General features: G+C 46.1%; 1 protein-coding gene across 1 annotated transcript in view; it reads left to right on the top strand.

The window, feature by feature from the left end:
* VPS51 (VPS51 subunit of GARP complex) overlaps positions 1-21021 on the top strand; it is a 23592-nt gene extending 2571 nt beyond the window's left edge. The window contains exons 3-10 of the mRNA XM_089914537.1: positions 16922-17068; positions 17150-17369; positions 17472-18189; positions 18582-18797; positions 18997-19215; positions 19742-19863; positions 19955-20042; positions 20656-21021. Coding sequence (XP_089770663.1) covers positions 16922-17068; positions 17150-17369; positions 17472-18189; positions 18582-18797; positions 18997-19215; positions 19742-19863; positions 19955-20042; positions 20656-20916 — 1991 coding nt within the window. The 3' untranslated portion in view covers positions 20917-21021. The remainder of the gene's footprint in view (positions 1-16921; positions 17069-17149; positions 17370-17471; positions 18190-18581; positions 18798-18996; positions 19216-19741; positions 19864-19954; positions 20043-20655) is intronic.

The raw sequence follows: 21021 nt of genomic DNA, 5'->3' as shown, positions 1-21021 counted from the left end.
GATGTGGTGCCCAAGAAACTGCAAGAAGATCAGGTGTTGGAAAAGGAACATAATGAGCTAGGTTTGGTTTTGTTTTGTTTTTTTAAGGGGAGCAAGGCATGAGATAAACCTGGACGAGCCTGTGGGGCCAGATCATGAAGGCCTTTGTAGACAAAATAAGAAGGATTTTGGTCTTAATCATAAGAACTCTAGAGATCCATGTCAGGTAATCACAGCATCTCAGTATGGAAGGAAGCTTGAGGGGGTCTAGTCCAATCCATCTCTTCTTTCCTCAGAGTATCTCTAAGGAGTGGCCTTCTGACTCTTGCTAGAAGTGGGGAACCTTTACCTAGTGGTGAGAACTCATAACTCTTTGAAAGAACTTTGAGGCTAAGGGAGCTAGGTTTTGAGGTTTTGGAGCTGTGCATAAGGAGCTAACAAGAAGGCAGATGCATATGTGGCTCTGGAGCTCAGAAGAGAGATCTGAGCTAGAGGAATAAGCCTTGGAGGCAGCTGTGAAGAGGAGGAGAGTTTAAAGGGAAGTGTGGGCAGGGTTGGTCAAGAATGGGTTAGAGCCTGAGAAAAGGAGAGAGCCCAGGACAGAGCTTGGAGGAACGCCTCCGTTTGATGGCCATGGGGAGGAGGAGGGTGAGCCTGCGATGGAGACAGGAGTGGTCATAGAGGGAGAGTGGTGTCAGTATGAATATACGTTAATTCAACTGATTCATTCATTTATTCAATCGCTTGTCAAATATTTGCCTGTGTGCCAAGTACTATTCTAGCAGTAAATAAGACAGTTTCTCAGCTGTCACAGAATGTACATTCTAGAGAAAGAGACAGATAATGAAGAAAGAAAATAAGATCAGTTCACTTCAACAAGAGCTCTGTAGAAAATGAAACAGGATAATATATTAGAGAGTGGGTGGTTGGGACTGATATAGAGAGAGTGGCAGAGAAAGGCTTTTCCAAAGAGGTCACAGTTAAGGTGAATGATGAAAAGTTGACGATGGGAGGATTTGGGGGCAGAGTGGCCCAGGCTGAGGAAACAACTTGTGCAAAGGCCCTGGAAACTCTACGACCAGAGCAGGGAAAGCAAGAGTGTGGGGGTGAAGGGAGCGGGGTCTGACTGCATAGGATATACAACAGGGGTGGTGAGGTTTTTCTTTTCTTTTCTTTTTTTAGGTTTTCTGAAAGGACCAAAAAGTAAATATTTTAGGCTTTGTGGGCCATCTGGTTTCTGTCACGACTACTTATCTCTGCCATTATCATGAAAGCAACTACAGACAGTATAAATGAATGAGCATGGCTGTATTCCAGCAAAACTCATTTACAAAAACAGCCCTGGCATCCAGAGTGACGTCAGCAAAAATAGTGGAGTAAGTGCATTTGAAAATATCCCCTCCATGAAAGCAGCCCTGAACTGGCCAGAATGGTTAGAATAAGCTTTCTTAGACCTCTGGAAAGTAACCAGAGGTGTGCAGCAATCAGAGGAGCATTTATTCAAGAAAAAGAGCTGAATCATGGTAAAAATAATGAATCATATGGTATTTTAGCTTGTCCTAGCCCCACCATTTCCTCTCCAGCTTAGCAGTAGCCTTGAAAAATAGCCCATACTCCTAATATTAGAGGGAGCAGAACAAAGCTGGAGTTCTTTCAAAGCCTCATGCCCAAAGAATTGTCATTATTTAACCTGTCTGGTGGTTTCCTGAAACAGTCCACCCCATAGGTTTGTCTTGACCTGGAGGTCACCCAGTGCTAAAAGTCTCTCACCAGGGCTTCCCTGGAGGCACAGTGGTTGAGAGTCTGCCTGCCGATGCAGGGGACACGGGTTCGTGCCCCGGTCCGGGAAGATCCCACATGCCGCAGAGCGGCTACGCCCGTGAGCCGTGGCCGCTGAGCCTGCGCTTCGGAGCCTGTGCTCCGCAACAGGAGAGGCCACAACAGTGAGAGGCCCGCGTACCGCCAAAAAAAAAAAAAAAAGTCTCTCACCAGAGTTGTTTGTCAAAAACAATTACAGGCAAATGATGTGTCTGTCTGAAGTGATAGATAACACTTGGGCAAACAATAGTACTAACCCAAAAGCTTAAAAGGAAAAGCTGAGGAATGAGATGTTCCTAGGGGCTTTGACAAGCTCTGACACATTATTAGGAATCTTGAAGGCCACAAATGTGTACGGTAGTACACATACTTAAGAAAGACCTGAGAGACTTCCCTGGTGGCGCAGTGGTTAAGAATCTGCCTGCCAATGCAGGAGACACAGGTTTGAGCCCTGATCCAGGAAGATCCCACATGCCACAGAGCAACTAAGCCTGTGTGCCACAACTACTGAGCCTGCGCTCTAGAGCCCATGAGCCACAACTACTGAGCCCGCGTGCCACCACTACTGAAGCCCATATGCCTAGAGCCCATGCTCCCAACGAGAAAAGCCACCACAATGAGAAACCTGTGTACCACAACGAAGAGTAGCCCCCGCTCGCCACAACCAGAGAAAAGCCCGCATACAGCAACGAAGACCCAATGCAGCCAAAAATAAAATAAAATTAATTAATTAAATTTAAAAATCCACTTGCCAGTGCAGGGGACACGGGTTCGAGCCCTGGTCTGGGAAGATCCCACATGCTGCGGAGCAGCTAAGCCCGTGTGCCCCAACTACTGAGCCTGTGCTCTAGAGCCTGTGAGCCACAGCTACTGTGTCCACGCACCCTGGAGCCTGTGCTCAGCAACAAAGAGAAGCCACCGCAATGAGAAGCCCGTACACCACAACAAAGAATAGCTCCCACTCACTGCAACTAGAGAAAGCCTGTGTGCAGCAATGAAGACCCAACACAGCCAAAAATAAATAAATAAATAAAATAAATGTATAAAAAAAAAAAAGGAAAGAAAGAAAGACCTGAGAACATCCTAAGCTCTCACTTCTGGCTTACTTCAGGCTCAGTGCAAGCAGGAAGTGAAGGTTAAGGGAGAGTTGTAAACCTCCTGGCTGAGTGTTTAAGGTATGCCCCAACACACACACGCACACACACACACAGCGCCTCAGTAAATACTAGGAGATTTATTAGTACTAGATATTTAAGGAGATCCTTGTCCAGTCATTAGCTAATCACTAAGCTAACCAAGTAAAGGTTTCAGTGGCTATACACAGCAAAGAATACAAACTTTACAGAGTTGGTTCAGAAACGAATTAGTACAGGTTTAGTAACTCTGAAAAATAATTAGACAAACAATAGCAACAAGCAGCAACAACAAACCCTGGGGAGGAGAGAGGATCTGATTTCTAGAGTTGCCATGTTATATCAATATTATCTAACATGTCTGCTTTTTCAATAAAAATTTATGAGGCGTGCAAATAAAGTAGAAAATCGGACCCATACACAAGAAAAAGCAGTAGAAACTGTCCCTGAAGAAGCCTAGAAGTTGAATTTACTACGTAAAGATTTAAATCCACTATTTTAAATATGTTCAGAGACCTACAGGAAGCTGTATCTAAAGAACTAAAGGAAGGCATAAGAATGTTTCACCAAATACAGAATATCAAAGAGAAGAAATTATTTAACAAAAGAACCAACTAGAAATGATGAAGTACCACAATGAAAATGAAAAATTCACTAGAGGGTCTCTATAACAGATTTGAACAAGCAGAGAAAGAATCAGCAAACTTCAAGATAGGTCAGTTGAAATTATTCAATATGAGGATAGAAAGAAAAAAGGATGAAGAAAATTGAACAGAGCCTTAGAGACATGTGAGACACCAAGTGTACCCGCATATGCATAATGGGAAGAGTGAGAGGAGAGAGAAAGTATCAGAGGAATATATGAAGAAATAATGGCCCAAACCTACCCAAATTTACTGAAAAACATTAATCTACACATCCAGGAAGCACAACAAACTCCAAGTGGGGTAAATGCAGGGAGATTCACACCTAGGCATATCACAGTGAAACTGCTAAAAAAAAAAAAGAGAGAGAGAGAGAAACTTGAAAGCATCAAGAGAAAAGTGACTCATCACATACAAGTGATACTCAATAAGATTAACAGCTGATTTCTGGTCAGAAACCATGGAGGTCAGAAGGCAGTGGATTCACATTTCAAAGTGCTGAATGAAAAAAATGTCAACAAAGAATTATATACCCAGTAAAAATATCCTGTAAAAAAGAAAGAGAGGGACTTCCTTGGTGGCACAGTGGATAAGACTCCACGCTCCCAATGCAGGGGGCCCGGGTTTGATCCCTGGTCAGGGAACTAGATCCCACGTGCATGCCGCAACTAAGTTTGCATGCCACAACTAAGGAGCTCACGTGCCTCAACAAAGGAGCTGGTGAGCCGCAACTAAAGGAGCCCTGGAACCGCAACTAAGGGGCCCACCTGCCGCAACTAAGGAGCCCACATGCCGCAACTAAGGAGCCCACATGCTGCAACTAAGACCCGGTGCAACTAACAATAAATAAATATTTTTTTAAAAAAGAAAGAAATTAAGACATTCGCAGATAAGTAAAAACTGAGAGAGTTCATTATTAGCAGATCTTTACAAGTAAAACTAATTTATTAATAGTTACATATAATAGCAAGTTTAACTGGTTAATACTAGGCAATATTTATTGAGTGTTTAATATAAAACTACACTGATTGAACTGCTTACATATATTATTAATTTAATTCTTACACATCTATGAAGTAGTTAACTATATCTCCATTTTACAGATAGGGAAACTGAGGTAATGAGATGCTAAATAACTTGGTCTAAATTTTATAGATAAGACATAATGTTTAATGCCTTGTTTCAAACGCAAAACAAGTCCAAAAATAACTTTAAAAAATCAGATTTTTTTGTTCTAGTACCTGTAGTAGCTTTTGAAGGAACTGCATTTCTATAAAAGACAAACATTATGCATAATAAATAAATCCCTAAATGAATAAGTTTTATGTTAGACTATTGTTTAACAAGTGAAAAATAAAATCATGACAATCAGAGAGTAGACAAATAGACTAAAACAAAATACTGCCATAAAGGAGAAATGATAATTCAGGAAGATCTAGTAACCTGGGGCCACTTGGTGTAGGAACTAACAGCTCTGTCAGTGTTTGCAGTCACTGGCAAATCGTTATCTTCGCAGAAAGTTTATAAAGTTTATCCAGAGTCAAGAAAACAGTCTAAATTACATCCACAATATTATGCTTAAGAAAATAGAGGCAAGGTTTATATATTCAAGACATATTTAATGAAAACCCCTGCCACTCACTTCCTACAGGGGAAAAAAATCCTTAGTATTTGTGTGAGTATCCTATGGTTGCTATAACAAACTGTCACAATTTTGGTGGCTTAAAATAACAGAAATTTTAAGAAAATAACAGAAATTATGGTCTCATAGTTCTGGAGGCCAGAAGCTCAAAATCAAGTTGTCAGCAGGGCTGCACTCCCTTCAAAGGCTCTAGGGGAGAATCTCTCATGCCTCTTCCAGGTTCTGGTTGACTTAAAACATTTCTTGCAGTGCACCACTCTAACCTCTGCCTCTGTCTCCACATGGCCTTCTCCTGTGTCTGTGTCTTTATTTCTTTAATGTCAAGTGGCAGTGAGGTGGCTAGATGATAGGTCAGATTTTGCCCTCTAGTCCCATTAGTTGTGGTTGGGAGTGAAGAGGTGGCAGTCGATTACTTTATGGTATAAAACCTTTCTATTGCAGGAGAGAGACTTGTGGATCAGGAATTGGAATATGGCCAGGGCAGGTAACAGTGCTTTGACACCCACTAGTATTGGAGGGTCTCCTGCTAAGGTGGGGGCCGGCTTTGGCTCACTGTAGGGACAAGGACACTGGCAGTGGCAGTTCTTACTGGCGTGAGCCCTCGTGAAGGCTGCCGTTTTCTCACCAATATCTGGCCCCACATAACAACCTGTAGGCTTCTGTAAATTGAATAGAATTGAGTCCAGAAATAAACCTGTACATCTGTGGTCAGTTAATTTTTTTATAAGGAAGCCACAGTTACTCAACAGGGAGAATAGGTTTTTCAACACATGGTTGGGATACCTGGATAGCCATATCAAAAGATTGAAATTGGATCCCTACCTCACACGCTATACAAAAATTGACTCAAAATGGATCATAGACCTAAATATAACAGCTAAAACTAAACACTCTTAGAAGAAAACATGGGTGTAAGTCTTCATGTCCTTGGATTAGACAAGACTTTGTTAGATATGACACTGTGATTTGTGATTTATAATAAGAAATATACATTTAGTCTTTGTGCACCATCCCTGGAATAGCTCCTAACCCCTTGTAATTTCCTATATAAGAGCCTTGTTAACAATATTTAGTTTTGTTCCCAGTTCCTGAAATAGCTCTAGTGAAATAAAGTGACATGGATGTCTTTTGGTGTTTATATAACAAGCCCTTTTCAACCACACCTGAGTTTATGTTAATGAGGTGATATTTGGAAAACTCCTAGATAACCCACGGATGGGGGCAGGTTGCCAGCAGAACCAACCATGTGATTAGAGGGTTGGAACTTTCAGCCCCACCCCCCAGGCCTCCAGGAAGGGGAGAGGGGCTGGGGATTGAATTCAGTCACCAATGGCTCATGGTTTAATCAATTATGTCTATGTAGTGAAGTCTCCATAAGCACCCAAAAGGATGGGTTGGTGAACCATGTGGAGGTGTTGGGAAAGTAGCATGGCCAGAGAGGAAATGGAAACTCTATACCCCTTCCCACATACCTTGCCCTATACATCTCTCCCATCTAGCTGTTCCTGAGTTGTTTCCTTTTGTAATAAAACAGTAATCTAGTAAGTAAACTGTTTTCCTGAGTTTGCTGAGCTGCTCTAACAAATTAATTGACCCTGAGGAGGGGGTCATGGGAACCTCCAATTTAGAGCCAATCAGTCAGAATCATAGCTGACAACCTGGACTTGTGATTGAAATCTAAAGTGAGAGAGGATAGTTTTGTGGGACTGAGTCCTTAACCTATGAGATCTGATGCTAACTCCCGGTAGATGGTGTCAGAATTAAGTTAAATCATAGGATGCCCAGCTGATGTCACAGAATTGCTTGATGAGTGGAAAACCCACACATCTGGTGTCAGGTGTGAAGTAGTGTTGAGAGTAGAGACACACAGGAGTGGGTTTTTACTTTATAGACACCAAAAGCACAAGTAATCAAAGGAAAAAAATTGGATAAATTGAACTTAATCAAAATTTAAATCTTGCGCTTCAAAGGACACTATAGAGAAAGTGAAAGGACAGCTCACAGAATGGGAGAAAATATTTGCAAATCATATAGCTAATAAGGGTCTAATATCCAGAATATGTAAAGAACTTTGATTAAGTCAGCACTAAAAAGACAACCCTGTTTAAAAATGGGCAGGGACTTCCCTGGTGGCGTAGTTGTTAAGAGTCTGCCTGCCAGTGCAGAGGACATGGGTTCGAGCCCTGGTCCAGGGAGATCCCACATGCTGCGGAGCAACTAAGCCTGTGCACCACAACTACTGAGCCTGTGCTCTAGAGCCCGCAAGCCACAACTACTGAGCCCACATGCTACAACTACTGACGCCCACACGCCCAGAGCCTGTGCTTCGCAACAAGAGAAGCCACCGCAGTGAGAAGCCCGTGCACCACAACGAAGAGCAGTCCCCACTCACCACAACTAGAGAAAGCCTGCACGCAGCAATGAAGACTCAATGCAGCCGAAAATAAATAAATTTTTTAAAAAATGGGCAAAAGATTTGAATAGACATTTCTCCAAAGAAGATATACAAATGACCAACGAGCACATGTAGAGGTGCTCAACATCACTGGTTATTAGGGAAATGCAAATCAAAACCACAATGAGATAACCACTGCACACCCACTAGGTTTTCCAGAAAACGGAATAAAACAAATGTTGGTGAAGATGTGGAGGATTTGGAACCCTCTGCATTCCTGGTGGGAATGCAAAATGGTGTACCCGAAAACAGTTTGGCCATTCTTCAAAAGGCTAAGCGTGGAGTTATCATGAGGCCCAGCAGTTCCACTCCTAGGAATATACCGAAGAGAATTGAAAACATATGTTTACAAAAACACATACACAGTTGTTCATAGCAGTGTTATTCATGACAGCCAAAAAGTGAAAGCAGCCCAAATGGCCACCAAGTGATGAATGGAAAACAGGTGTGGTCTATTCCATACAATGAAATATTATTCTGCCATAAAAAAGTATGATGTACTAATACACGCTACAACTTAGATGAGCCTCGAAAACATGCTAAGTGAAAGAAGCCAGACACAAAAGGCCACATACTGTATGTAATTCCATTTATTTTATTTTTTTGGTATTATTATTTATTTATTTTATTTATTTTTGACTACGTAGGGTCTTAGTTGTGGCATGTGGGATTTTTGTTGAGGCGTGCACGATTTTTCGTTATGGCGTGTGGGCTCTTCCTTATGGTGCGTGGGCTTCTCTCTAGTTGTGGTGTGCGAGTTTTCTCTAGTTGTGGCGCACAGGCTCCAGGGCGCGTGGGCTCTGTAGTTTGTGGCACGTGGGCTTAGTTGCCCCACGGCATGTGGGATCTTAGTTCCCTGACCAGGGATCGAACCCACCTCCCCTGCATTGTAAGGCAGATCCTTTACCATGGGACCACCAGGGAACTCCATTTATTTTATTTTTTTTAAATAAATTTATTTTATTTAAAATAAACTCCATTTATTTTAAATGTACAGAATAGGCAAATCCATGGAGACAGAAAATAGATGAAAATAGATGAATGGTTGCCAGGGACGGAGGTGAGAGTGAAATAGGGAGTGACTGCTAAGGGATACAAGGTTTCTTTCTGGGGTGATGAAATAAAGAATTGGATAGTAATGTTGGTTGTGCAATCTTGTGCATATAATAAATATACTAAGAACCACTGAATTTTATGCTATGTCCATTATAGCCCAGTTGAAAATCAAAAAGCCAAACCGCTATCAAGCCAGGTTTGACCCGCAGGGTATATAGTTTGCCAACCTTTGGCCTAGACACTGCATTTGTTTATGTAATGATGCATTCATCTGTTCCAAAATTGGAAAGGTCCCAAAGGTTGTATAGTGAAAAGCCTCTTCCCATTCCTTTCCCCAGGTAAAGACAAAACAATCTTTAATGGTAAACTTTACTGAAGATTAACAGAAAAGTGCACAGGTCATAGTGGCCAGCTCCTGGAATTTCACAAATGGAACGCCTCTGTGCAGTCAGCACCCTGGTCAATCAACAGCATGACCAACAAGGCCCCCTCCAGCCTCCTACCAGTTACCACCCACTCTCCTCCCAAGGAGAGTTTTCTCTAGTTGCAAAGTACTTATCTTAGCAAGCCTGAAAGAGTTTGGGGATGTACAGTGTAGTCTTTATTACTCAGTGGTGTGGATGGTTTTTTGTTTTGCCATGGTGCAACTTTTATTTCCATTTAAATGGCTCTGTGGCTGTGCATTCAACAGCAATGCCACCAGTACTAGGTTTTCTTTTATTCTGTTTTAATGACAACTTAGTTTTTGGATTTTTTTTTCCCTTTGAAAGTCAGATTCAAGTTTCCTTTCTGATGTAGTACCTAAATGTCATGGTCCCAAACACCCACTCCAAAACGAATCGGCTCCTCTGATGGTAGCATTTGACAGCCCTGGAAGGAGGTTGTGTCATAGGTTAAATGGTTTGTAAGCAAAAACAAGAATTCACTGGGGGAAGACGAAACGCCTCATGAACTTCCAAGCCTCTTCATGATCGTCAGCCCGTGAGCCTTCTGGTACCTGAGCTTCCATCTTTTGCCTTTGCTCTGGTTTTATTCAGTTGTTTTTTTTGTTTTGTTTTTTTGGCTGCATTGGGTCTTCGTTGCTGCGCCTGGGCTTTCTCTAGTTGGCCGCAAGTAGGGGCTACTCTTCGTTGCGGTGTCCGGGCTTCTCATTGCGGTGCCTTCTCTTGCTGTGGAACATGGGCTGTAGGCGCATGGGCTTCAGTAGTTGTGACTTGAGAGCTCTTGAGCACAGGCTCAGTAGTTGTGGTGCACGGGCTTAGTTGCTCCAAGGCATGTGGGATCTTCCCGGACCAGGGATCAAACCTGTGTTCCCTGCGTTGGCAGGTAGATTCTTAACCACTGCGCCACGAGGAATGTGCCTTTTATTCAGTTTTTAACTGCACGGCACTGTCTGTGCTATGTCCATTAATTCATTATTTGTGAATTGGCAACAGTCACCATTTTCCAAAAAAATATAAGTAACTCCAACCAGTAGCCCCAAAGAGTAGTACAGATGTTTCATATTATGGGACTTTATTTTTTTAGTTACCTTCCTCTCTGTGGAATCTAAGAAGGGTGAATGGTCTTGTCCCACAGACTGTGTTGCTAACATGAGAAGTTCATTTTGTGATTCTTGGTCTACCTCTTCGTGTAACTTTTTAAAAAATCTCTTAATTGTTCTGTAGGTGTTAGCTCTGTGAGTTCTTGTGCATTTTTTTGTTTGATTTTTTCCAGCTATTTTTTCCCTGCATATTTTGTGTCTGTCTGTTCCTTTTTATTGTCATTGTCATTGATGTTTTTCTCCTCACTTTGCCCAAGTTGGGTTGCTGCCCCAATCCTGCTCAGAGAACATTCCCACAGTCCAGGAGCCACACACAGGCCAGGTGTGGGTGTGCGAAGGCTCACAAGTGACTGCTGTTAGATATTGCCATATTCTTTTCCGTAGAAAATGACCTGTTTGCACAACCACCAGCAAATAGGAGAACAGCTCTTTCCATGCACCCTGGCCAACACTAAGTTACTAAAATTTTCAGTCTTTGACAATCTGAAAAGTAGTATCTCTGTAGTTTTTTTTAATAAGATTATTTATTTACATATTTATTTATTTGGTTGCACCAGGTCTTAGTTGCTGCACGTGGGCTCCTTAGTTGCGGCAGGCAGTCTCCTTAGTTGCAGCTCATCAGCTCCTTAGTTGCCGCACATGGGCTTCTTAGTTGTGGCATGTGAACTCTTAGTTGCGGCATGCATGTGGGATCTAGTCCCCTGATCAGGAATCGAACCTGGGCCCCTTGCATTGGGAGCGCAGAGCCTTATCCACTGTGCCACCAGGGAAGTCCCTCTGTGTAGTTTTAATTTAATTTCTCTTGTGAGGTTGAACATTCTTTGTATGCTTAAGAGCTGTTTGATATCCTTGTCTGTGATGTCCTTTTCCTATTTTTCTATAGAGTTGTTCTTTTCTTCTTTTTATTTTTGGCCATGCTGGGCAGTTTGCGGGATCTTAGTTCCCCACCCAGGGGTTGAACCCAGGCCTTAGCTGTGAAAGTGCCAAGTCCTGACCACTAGACCTCCAAGGAACTCCTGAGTTGTTCTTTTTCATAATGATTTGTAAGAGTTCTTCACATATTAGGGAAAAGTAGCCCTGTATGGTATGATTTGCAGTTCTTTTAAAGTTCATTTTGATTTAGCTCATGGTGGTTTTTGTTGATCAAACAATTTTATTAATCTCTTCTTTGATAACTTCTGAGTTTGAGGTGTTTCTAAGCAAGACCTTTTCCATTCCTAATATTATTTTAAAATTCTCCCTGACTTTCTTCATGTACTTTTGTGATTACATTTTAAAATCACATTTAAACTTTGATCCCTCTGCTCTGTGTGTATATATAAGGTGTGAGGTCTGAGTCCAGCTATATATATATCTATTTTTTTTTTTTTTTTTTTTTTTTTTTGCGGTACGCAGGCCTCTCACTGTTGTGGCCTCTCCTGTTGCGGAGCACAGGCTCCGGACGCGCAGGCCCAGCGGCCATGGCTCACGGGCACAGCCGCTCCGCGGCATGTGGGATCCTCCCGGACTGGGGCACGAACCCATGTCCCCTGCATTGGCAGGTGGACTCTCAACCACTGCACCACCAGGGAAGCCCCCAACTATATTTTTATTTTAAATGGCTTTCCAGTTGTCCCAACACTATTTAATAATTCATCTTTTCCCCACTGACTTGAAATGTTACCTTTATCATAATAGTAAATTTCTTTATGTTTCTAGATTTTTGAAAAACCTTCTGTTTTGTTCAATTTATCTCTAATTGTCCATGTACCAGTGCCACACACTTTAAGTTACTGTAGCTATAAAACTGCACGTTTTAAATTCTAGTAAGGCTAGTTCCTTCTTACTCTTTTTCACTTCCAAATTTTAGTTCCCCCTTCTTATTTTTCCACCTGTTCATCAAATTATACTTTTAAAAAAAAAGGAGGGGGGGTCTCTTAAAATTTTACTGATCAAGTTAAATTTCTAGGGAGAATCAACATCTTAGGTTTTGGGGCTTCCTGTCCAAGAATGTGGTATGTCTTCACACTTCTTCAGGCCTTCTGGTATGTTCCTCAGCTTATAAAGGTTTCTTTATGTAAATGTTGAACATTTCTTAAATTTATTTCTAGATATTTTGATCTTTTAAAATTGCTATTTAAAATGGGTCATTTTCTACTGTATCTTCTTATTACTATGTGTGAATGTTGTTGCTTAATTCTATAGGTTTTTTATATTAATTTCATGTTCAGTCACCTTACTAATCTCTTATTGTTTGTAGTAGTATTTTCAGTGATTTGTTTTTTAGACTTTTCAATTTATGCAATTATATCATCTGCAAATAGTGATAATTTTACCTCCTTTACAATTTTTGTATCTCTGTAATATATTACCTGAGTCTAATTGTGTTGGCTAGTACCCCAGAACAATGTCAGACAGCAGTGGTGATCATGAACCTCCTTGCCATGTTTCTAATTTTAATGGGAATTGCTTCTAGCATTGCCTCATTAAACATGATGCTGGTGTTTGGAGGCTAGGGAAATATTCAGCTGTTCATATTTTACTGAGAGTTTTTTAAAAAAAATCAAGAATAGCCGTTGAATCGTCTTTCTTTCATCTCTTAATATGGTGAATTATTATCGAGATCCTCTCATATTGAGCCGTCCTTGCATTCCTGAAATAAAAACCATTTGGACATATTTGTCAGTTATTCTTTTAATACATTGCTGGATTCTGTTTGTTAATTTATATGTGTATCTCCATTTATTTAATTAATTTAATTAATGTATCTATGCATCTCAATTCAAAAGATATGAATGTGTCACTTTCATTTTTGAGCTATTTTTGTCACATTTTTGTATCAGTGTTATGTTTCTTCCACAAAGTTAATGTGAACGCTTTTCTAATTTTCTCTGCTTGAGTACTTCTTACACAGAGCTTTGGAATGAGCTGTCCTTCAGAGCTATGGCAGCACCCCCATGACATCCTCTGGCACCTTTCTGTGGGGGGGAAGGAGAATCTTTTTTTTTTTTTTTAATTTTTAAATTTTTGGCTGCATTGGGTCTTCATTGCTGCACGCGGGCTTTCTCTAGTTGTGGTGAGCGGGGGCTACTCTGTTGCGGTGCACAGGCTTCTCATTGCGGTGGCTTCTCTTGTTGCAGAGCATGGGCTCTACGCGTGTGGGCTTCAGTAGTTGCAGCATGTGGCCTCAGTAGTTGTGGCTCGCGGTTCTAGAGCACAGGCTCAGTAGTTGTGGCGCGCAGGCTTAGTTGCTCCATGGCATCTGGGATCTTTCCAGACCAGGGCTCGAACCCGTTTCCCCTGCATTGGCAGGCAGATTCTTAACCACTGCGCCACCAGGGAAGTCCTGGATAATCTTTCTTTGACAACATTCTCAGTTCTCTCTGTTCATGTATTCTTGCTCTTCTGGAATCCATTTAGGTAAATTCTGGTTTTTTGTGGCAAATTATCCATTTCATCTAGGTTTTCAATTTCTTTACACAGAATTGAGCTAAGTTGTATCTTGTGATTTTTAAAATATCTGTGTATTTGTGATTGTTTCTCCCCTTATTTCTTATTTTGTGTATATTTTTTTCCCCATTTAAAGATTAGGGTAGCTCACATTTTATATATTTTGTTTTTCATTTTTTTTCAGTGACCCTGACCTTTGATCTATTTATTAGTTCTCCCATTTAAAAAAGTAAATTAATTTCTGCTTTTAGCTTTATTAATTCCTGCTTTCTTTTTTATTTTTCTGCTTTCTTTTCTGGTTTCTTTTGTAGTGCTTTTTCTAACTTCTTGAGTTGAATGTTTATTCTAATTAGTACTATAAGAATTTAGGACTGATTTCCTGTGAACATTGCTTCAGCTATATCCTATAGGTTCTTACAGTGTTTTGATTGTTGTTATTTTTTACATATACAGAAATTTCAGCTTTGATTTCCTTTTTGATCCAGTAGTTGATAATAATGAGGTTTTCTCTAAATAATGGGATCTCTTTATTTTCTAGTTTTGTTATTAATCTCTAATTTCATTGCATTGTGATCAGGGAATGCTTTCTGTACCATTTAGTTTCTTTTCTTTAAATTTATTGAGATTTTTTTGTATGACCTAATATGTGGTAAGGTTTTGGTGTATTTTATGGAATCTTGAAAAGAATAAAAATCAAATAGGTCTTCCATATTAATGATATTATTTAAGACTTCTGTATCTTCATTTGGTTTTTATCCTTTTGGTCTGTCACGGATTGACAGAAGTGGATTAAAGTCTCCTATAATAGATATGTTTCTGCTTCATCCTCATTGCTTTCATTTATGCATATTGATGGTGAGTTCCAGAGTGGAATTAGGGATATTAGTTGGGAAATGTTAGCAGTAGTTGGACAAGAGATGATGGTGGCTTGGAAAGAAAATGTTGGAGGTAAACTTTATGCAACTTGCCAATGGACTGAATGTAAGGTAAAGGAGAGATAAGAATCAAAGATGACTCTTAAGAAATGGCCAGGAGGGCTTCCCTGGTGGCACAGTGGTTAAGAATCCGCCTGCCAATGCAGGGGACACGGGTTCAAGCCCTAGTCCGGGAAGATCCCACATGCCACGGAGCAACTAAGCCCACAAGCCACAACTACTGAGCCTGAGCTCTAGAGCCTGTGAGCCACAACTACTGAGCCCGTGTGCCACAACTACTGAAGCCCGCATGCCTGGAGCCTATGCTTCGCAACAAGAGAAGCCACTGCAATGAGAGGCCTGCGCACCGCAACCAAGAGTGACCCCCGCTCGCCGCAACTAGAGAAAAGCCCGCGTGCAGCAACGAAGACCCAACCCGATGCAGCCAAAAATAAATAAATAAAATTAATTAATTTTTAAAAATAAGTAAAGAAATAAATGAACAGGAGCCAAAATGGAAAAGGTTAGTGGAGGAACAGGTTTGGGGAAAGTCAAGAATTCTGTTTTGCGTATGGACACCAAGGCGGGAAAGTGGTGGGAAGGGGTGGTGGTGGGATGAACTGGGAGATTGGGATTGACATGTATCCACTAATATGTATAAAATAGATAACTAATAAGAATCTGCTGTATAAAAATAAATAAAATTCAAAAAATTTTTAAAAATTCTGTTTTCAACATATCATATTTGAGGTGCCTGTTTGCCATCCACATCAGGATATTAAGTTGTTAGGCAGGGCTTTGGTCAGGACTGGAGGCAGAAATGTCCAAGTCATCACAGCCGTGGGACAGGATGAGACTCCCTCAGGGATCTATTCACTCTGCAGGTTTGGAAGGAGTTGATGTTTGCTTGTATTTTCTCTGTGAAGTGTGAATCAAGGTCACCATTTGAGAGCTGGGGGCATGTACTGGCGTTTTGAGAACTGAGGACAAAATGTTATTTTGGAAAATGGAAACACAAGACTCACTAGAAGGTTTGGAAGGACAGCTGACCAGTGTGCAGTGCTGCTTTGGGACTTAAAGTCCTAACTTGAAAGGGAGGCCAGTTGGTATGATTTTGTGGCTCATTTTCAGCTGTCACATTCTTAGGGAGTGGGTTGGTAATTGGGCTTAACCTGTGGTAGGGTTCTGCCGACAAATAACGGGGGCCAGGGGGCAAGAGATGCAAGGGGGCTTGCAAATGGGTGCTGATGCTCGTGGAGGACCATAGATTCTAAGAGGAGTGAGGAAGGAAGTGCAGCCATGAGAGGTATTACAAACAGTGACCAAGTGGTAGGGCCGCTGGGTCTGGAGTTACTGAAAGGCCAAAGGATTGTTAGGGCGGGGTCAACAGGGTGAATGATCAGAATTACAGAAGGTTGTGAGGCTTGAAGCTAAGGTTTTAGAGGGCGCAGTTCTTAGCAAGGGCAGGGAGAGTGGCACAGAAGGCAGATGCAAGAATGGATGGAGTTGAGGAGGTCAGCAAACGGAGAGTCAAGAATGTCCAAAGGCTCATCCTTGTGTATGTTGATGTCCACGAGGAGGTGTGGCCGTGATCTGGAACTGAGGGGTGTGGCAAAGAGGACAGTAGGGATGGCAACAAGAAGGGGTGTAGTTTGATGTCATGGTCTTCAAAGAAGCTGGGGTCTCAAAGGGAGGAGGAGTAGAAGCTATCTAGAAGTGTTAAGGGGCCAGGCCCTGAGGCATCTGGGTTGAAAGGAAGAACAGCCTCCTCAGGCAGGTTTCTGTCAGGACCAAAGGGAAAGAACCCTTCAGGGAAGGTCAACCATGTTCTAGAAGGCAGAGTGAAAGGGTTAGGGAATTCTGGGAAAGAGGTAAGACTGAACAAGTATTTACTGTCTGTCCCATGGCAGGCAGGGTGCTGGGCATGGAGGATTCCCTTGGGAACGAGCAGACAGGTCCCTGCCAAGTGCCCTGGGCTCTCCTTTGGATCTGGGCATCTTCTGAGATCAAAGACTGCGGCTTCATGGGCATCTCCCCAATGCACTGGGGCTAGGGACACACACGGGGTGTTCAGAAAACGTCTGCTGCACTGACATAATGACACCTCACCCCCATTTATAGTGACCAAGCACCACTGCAGTCCTTTTCAAGCACCTAATCCTCAATGTGACCCTCGAGGAGTGAGCTCAGGCGCGTTTGGGAAGGGGGCGGGTGTGTGTGAGGGCATTTGGACTACCTCTCAAGCTGAGTGTTCTGCCTGTGCCCCTAGTCATCTGCCTTTCCCCCTCTTGCGCCCTTGTCCTCCTAGACACTATCCGGAAGATGAAGAACGATTTCCGGAAGATGGAGGATGAGATGGACCGGTTGGCCACCAACATGGCAGTGATCACGGACTTCAGCGCGCGCATCAGCGCCACGCTGCAGGACCGCCACGAGCGCATCACCAAGCTGGCAGGTGCGGCCTGCCCCAGAGCTGGTGCTAAAGTGGGCCACCCCCAGGGAGTTGGGGCTAACACCACCTCCCCCTGTCCCCCAGGGGTCCACGCGCTGCTACGAAAGCTGCAGTTCCTCTTCGAGCTGCCCTCGCGCCTCACCAAGTGCGTGGAGCTGGGCGCCTACGGGCAGGCGGTGCGCTACCAAGGCCGCGCGCGGGCCGTGCTGCAGCAGTACCAGCACCTGCCCTCATTCCGAGCCATCCAGGACGACTGCCAGGTCATCACGGCCCGCCTGGCGCAGCAGCTACGGCAGCGCTTCAGGTGTGGGCTCTGGGCCCTCATGCCACACCCGCTGGTCTCCTGGGTCTGCCCCCGCCCCGAATTCTGTCTTCTTGCCCTTCACCTCCCTCTCCCTTCCCGCAGGGAGGGTGGCTCTGGCGCCCCTGAGCAAGCCGAGTGCGTGGAGCTGCTGCTGGCCCTGGGCGAGCCTGCGGAGGAGCTGTGCGAGGAGTTCCTGGCTCACGGCCGAGCACGGCTGGAGGAGGAGCTGAGGAGCCTGGAGGCGGAGCTGGGGCCCTCCCCTCCGGCCCCCGACGTGTTAGAATTCACTGACCGCGGCGGCAGCGGCTTCGTCGGGGGCCTCTGCCAGGTGGCGGCGGCCTACCAGGAGCTGTTTGCGGCCCAGGGCCCGGCGGGTGCCGAGAAGCTGGCAGCCTTTGCGCGGGAGCTGGGCAGCCGCTATTTTGCACTGGTGGAGCGGCGGCTGGCTCAGGAGCAGGGTGGCAGTGACAACTCCCTGCTCGTTAGGGCGCTGGACCGCTTCCACCGGCGCCTGCGGGCGCCCGGGGCCCTGCTGGCCGCTGCCGGGCTGGCAGAGGCCGCCACAGAGATCGTGGAGCGAGTGGCCCGCGAGCGCCTGGGCCAGCACCTGCAGGGCCTGCAGTCGGCCTTCCTGGGCTGCCTGACGGACGTGCGGCAGGCGCTGGCCGCCCCTCGAGTTGCTGGGAAGGAAGGCCCTGGCCTGGCCGAGCTGCTGGCCAACGTGGCCAGCTCCACCCTGGGCCACATTAAGGCCTCGCTGGCCTCTGTGCACCTCTTCACTGCCAAGGAGGTGTCTTTCTCCAACAAGCCCTACTTCCGGGTACGATCTTCCCCTGGGCATCCTTTTTCTTTTTTTCCTTCCTTTTCAGGGCATTCTTTCGTTTATCTTGCATGCAGGTTGGCAGCTACCAGGGCACACAGTCCTTGCCCCAGGCAGTCTGGATTTGGTTTCAGGCTGCCTTGAGAAAGGCTGGCATAGCCTGGAGGGGTGGGGCAGGCTCTGAGGGCATCTGCAAGCAGGGTCCCCAGTGCTGGCTTTGCCCCCCTGCACTCCCTTCCCGCAGCAGGGGAGCTGCTCTGGGGTTCTGGAATGTGGGGTGAAACTGTCCCTTCGAGAGAGGCCAGGGCACTTCGAGTCCCAGTAGAAGGTCACTAGCAGCCTCTGCCTGGAAGGTTGGACCTGCTGTGTATCTGGGGCGCTCCTCCTCACAGGGCGAGTTCTGCAGCCAGGGTGTCCGTGAGAGCCTCATCGTGGGCTTCATCCGCTCCATGTGCCAGACAGCTCAGAACTTCTGTGAGAGCCCCGGGGAGAAGGGGGGCGCCACGCCGCCTGCCCTGCTCCTGCTGCTTTCCCGCCTCTGCCTGGACTACGAGACCGCCACCATCTCCTACATCCTCACCCTCACCGACGAACAGTTTCTGGTGCAGGTGAACTGCTAGCTCAGAGCAGGGTGGGGGGAGGTGATGCTAGGAACACAGGAGGCTGGGCAGTGCCCTCATGGTCAGGGCTGCCTGTGCCCAACTCAGCCTGCCCCTTGCCCAGCCTGTGCCCAGCTCCTGGTGGCCAGTGGCTGCAGAGCTGCCCCCAGTGCCCACTGCCTGTCTGTCCTCTGCATCCCTGGCTCAGGACCAGTCTCCAGTGACACCCGTGAGCACACTGTGTGCGGAGGCCAGGGAGACGGCACGGCGGCTGCTGACCCACTACGTGAAGCTGCAGGGCCTGGTCATATCGCAGATGCTACGCAAGAGTGTGGAGACGCGGGACTGGCTCGGCACCCTGGAGCCTCGGAACGTGCGTGCCGTCATGAAGCGGGTGGTGGAGGACACGACAGCTATCGACGTGCAGGTGCTGCCCTGGGCTGGCCAGGGGAACTCTGATAGGGCTGGGGGTGCTGGAGGACACGACAGCTATCGACGTGCAGGTGCTGCCCTGGGCTGGCCGGGGGAACTCTGACGGGGCTGGGGGTGCTGGGGGAACAGCCCTCTGAGGATCATGACAGGAGGGGCCAGGCAGTGCCTGCATCTACAGCCTTCCTCCTCAGCCATGGTGGCCTCATCACCCCCATTTCAGCTAGGAGGAGGAAGCTGAGGCCCAGAGTCACCCAGGAAATCAGGTCAGGGTTGGCCCTGAAGATTTGGCCTCAGTACCAACTCTTATGTTCCACTCTTGCCCCACTCCACTGGTTCTGTAAATAGTGACTGGGTACCAACTAGGTACAGGCCCTAACTACCCTGTGGTTTTTATAACGGTTGTGATTCTTACAACAAATGAGTGTGTAACTTAGGGCATCCTTGGCCCTTGCCCAAGGCACCTGGCGGGTTGCATGTTCCCCGTGCTCTGGCCTCCTTGCAGTTCCTCCTTCCACCACCAGGTGGGGCTCCTGTATGAGGAGGGTGTTCGCAAGGCCCAGAGCAGCGACTCTAGCAAGAGGACCTTCTCCGTTTACAGCAGCTCTCGGCAGCAAGGCCGTTATGCACCCAGCTACACACCCAGGTCTGGCTGGTCAGGGTAGGCGCAGGGGGGATGGAGAAAGGAGGACCGGGGTGCAGGGGTGGGCTCTGATTGCTTGTCTCCTCCCATTCAGTGCCCCGATGGACACCAACCTCTTGAGCAACATCCAGAAGCTGTTCTCTGAGCGTATTGACGTGTTCAGTCCTGTGGAGTTCAATAAGGTCTGAAGTCCACAGTGACCCTGCCTTCCCAGGGCCCCTTGGGAAGGTTGGCTGAAGCAGCCCCGCACTGGCCCAGGGAGCCCTAGGACTCTGATTCCCCACCCCCCCACCCCGTCTCTGTTTCTGAGGGATGTTTCTAGGAGTGAGTGGTCATCCAGAGCCCCGCCATCACCATCTCATAGCCCTCTGCCCGCGTCTGGGTGATAATCTAGTATACCTCTTGGCCCTCGTCCTTATCCCCACCATAGCCCTGGGTCCTCCCCAGGGATTCCTAGTCACACCATGGGCCCTGCCCCAACCCAGCCCGTGCTCAGGGACCTGATACTCTCCCTCCAACTTAGTAAGCTTTTCCCCTCCCCATATCAGTGCTGACCCCCATCTCTGCCTCAGGTTGCTGGGCCCTCCCCGTCCACTTTCCTCCAGATGATGGGGCCAACCTTGTATGGTCCCTCCCTCTTACCTGGGTCCTGGGACTTTCCACCCCATCACAGCTACTGGCATTTTGCCGTCTCCTTGGCCCCTGCACAGAACGTGGGTGCCCTTCCTCGGGGATCTAGTACCCCTCCCCAACACCTGCTGTAGTGGATCTGCATCCCTGTGTCCCTACGTACAGGTGTCGGTGCTGACCGGCATCATCAAAATCAGCCTGAAGACACTGCTGGAGTGCGTGCGGCTGCGCACCTTCGGGCGCTTCGGGCTGCAGCAGGTGCAGGTGGACTGCCACTTCCTGCAGCTCTACCTGTGGCGCTTTGTGGCTGATGAGGAGCTTGTGCACCTGCTGCTGGACGAAGTGGTGGCCTCAGCTGCCCTGCGCTGCCCGGACCCAGTGCCCATGGAGCCCAGTGTCGTCGAGGTCATCTGTGAGCGTGGCTAGGCCCGGTCACACCAATCCACTCATCCCCTGGTGGCCCGCCCTGGTGGCCCGCCCTGGTGGCCCTTCCCCTCGGGGCCTGCCTAATAAAGACGTGTTGTCTCCTGC

Source organism: Delphinapterus leucas, chromosome 7, assembly GCF_059928025.1.
Source record: "Delphinapterus leucas isolate spDelLeu-1000000601 "Yukka" chromosome 7, BTC_Dleu_Yukka2, whole genome shotgun sequence".
NCBI lineage: Eukaryota > Metazoa > Chordata > Mammalia > Artiodactyla > Monodontidae > Delphinapterus > Delphinapterus leucas.
The sequence above is the reverse complement of the archived record's forward strand: the minus strand, read 5'-3'. Positions and strand labels throughout refer to the sequence as shown.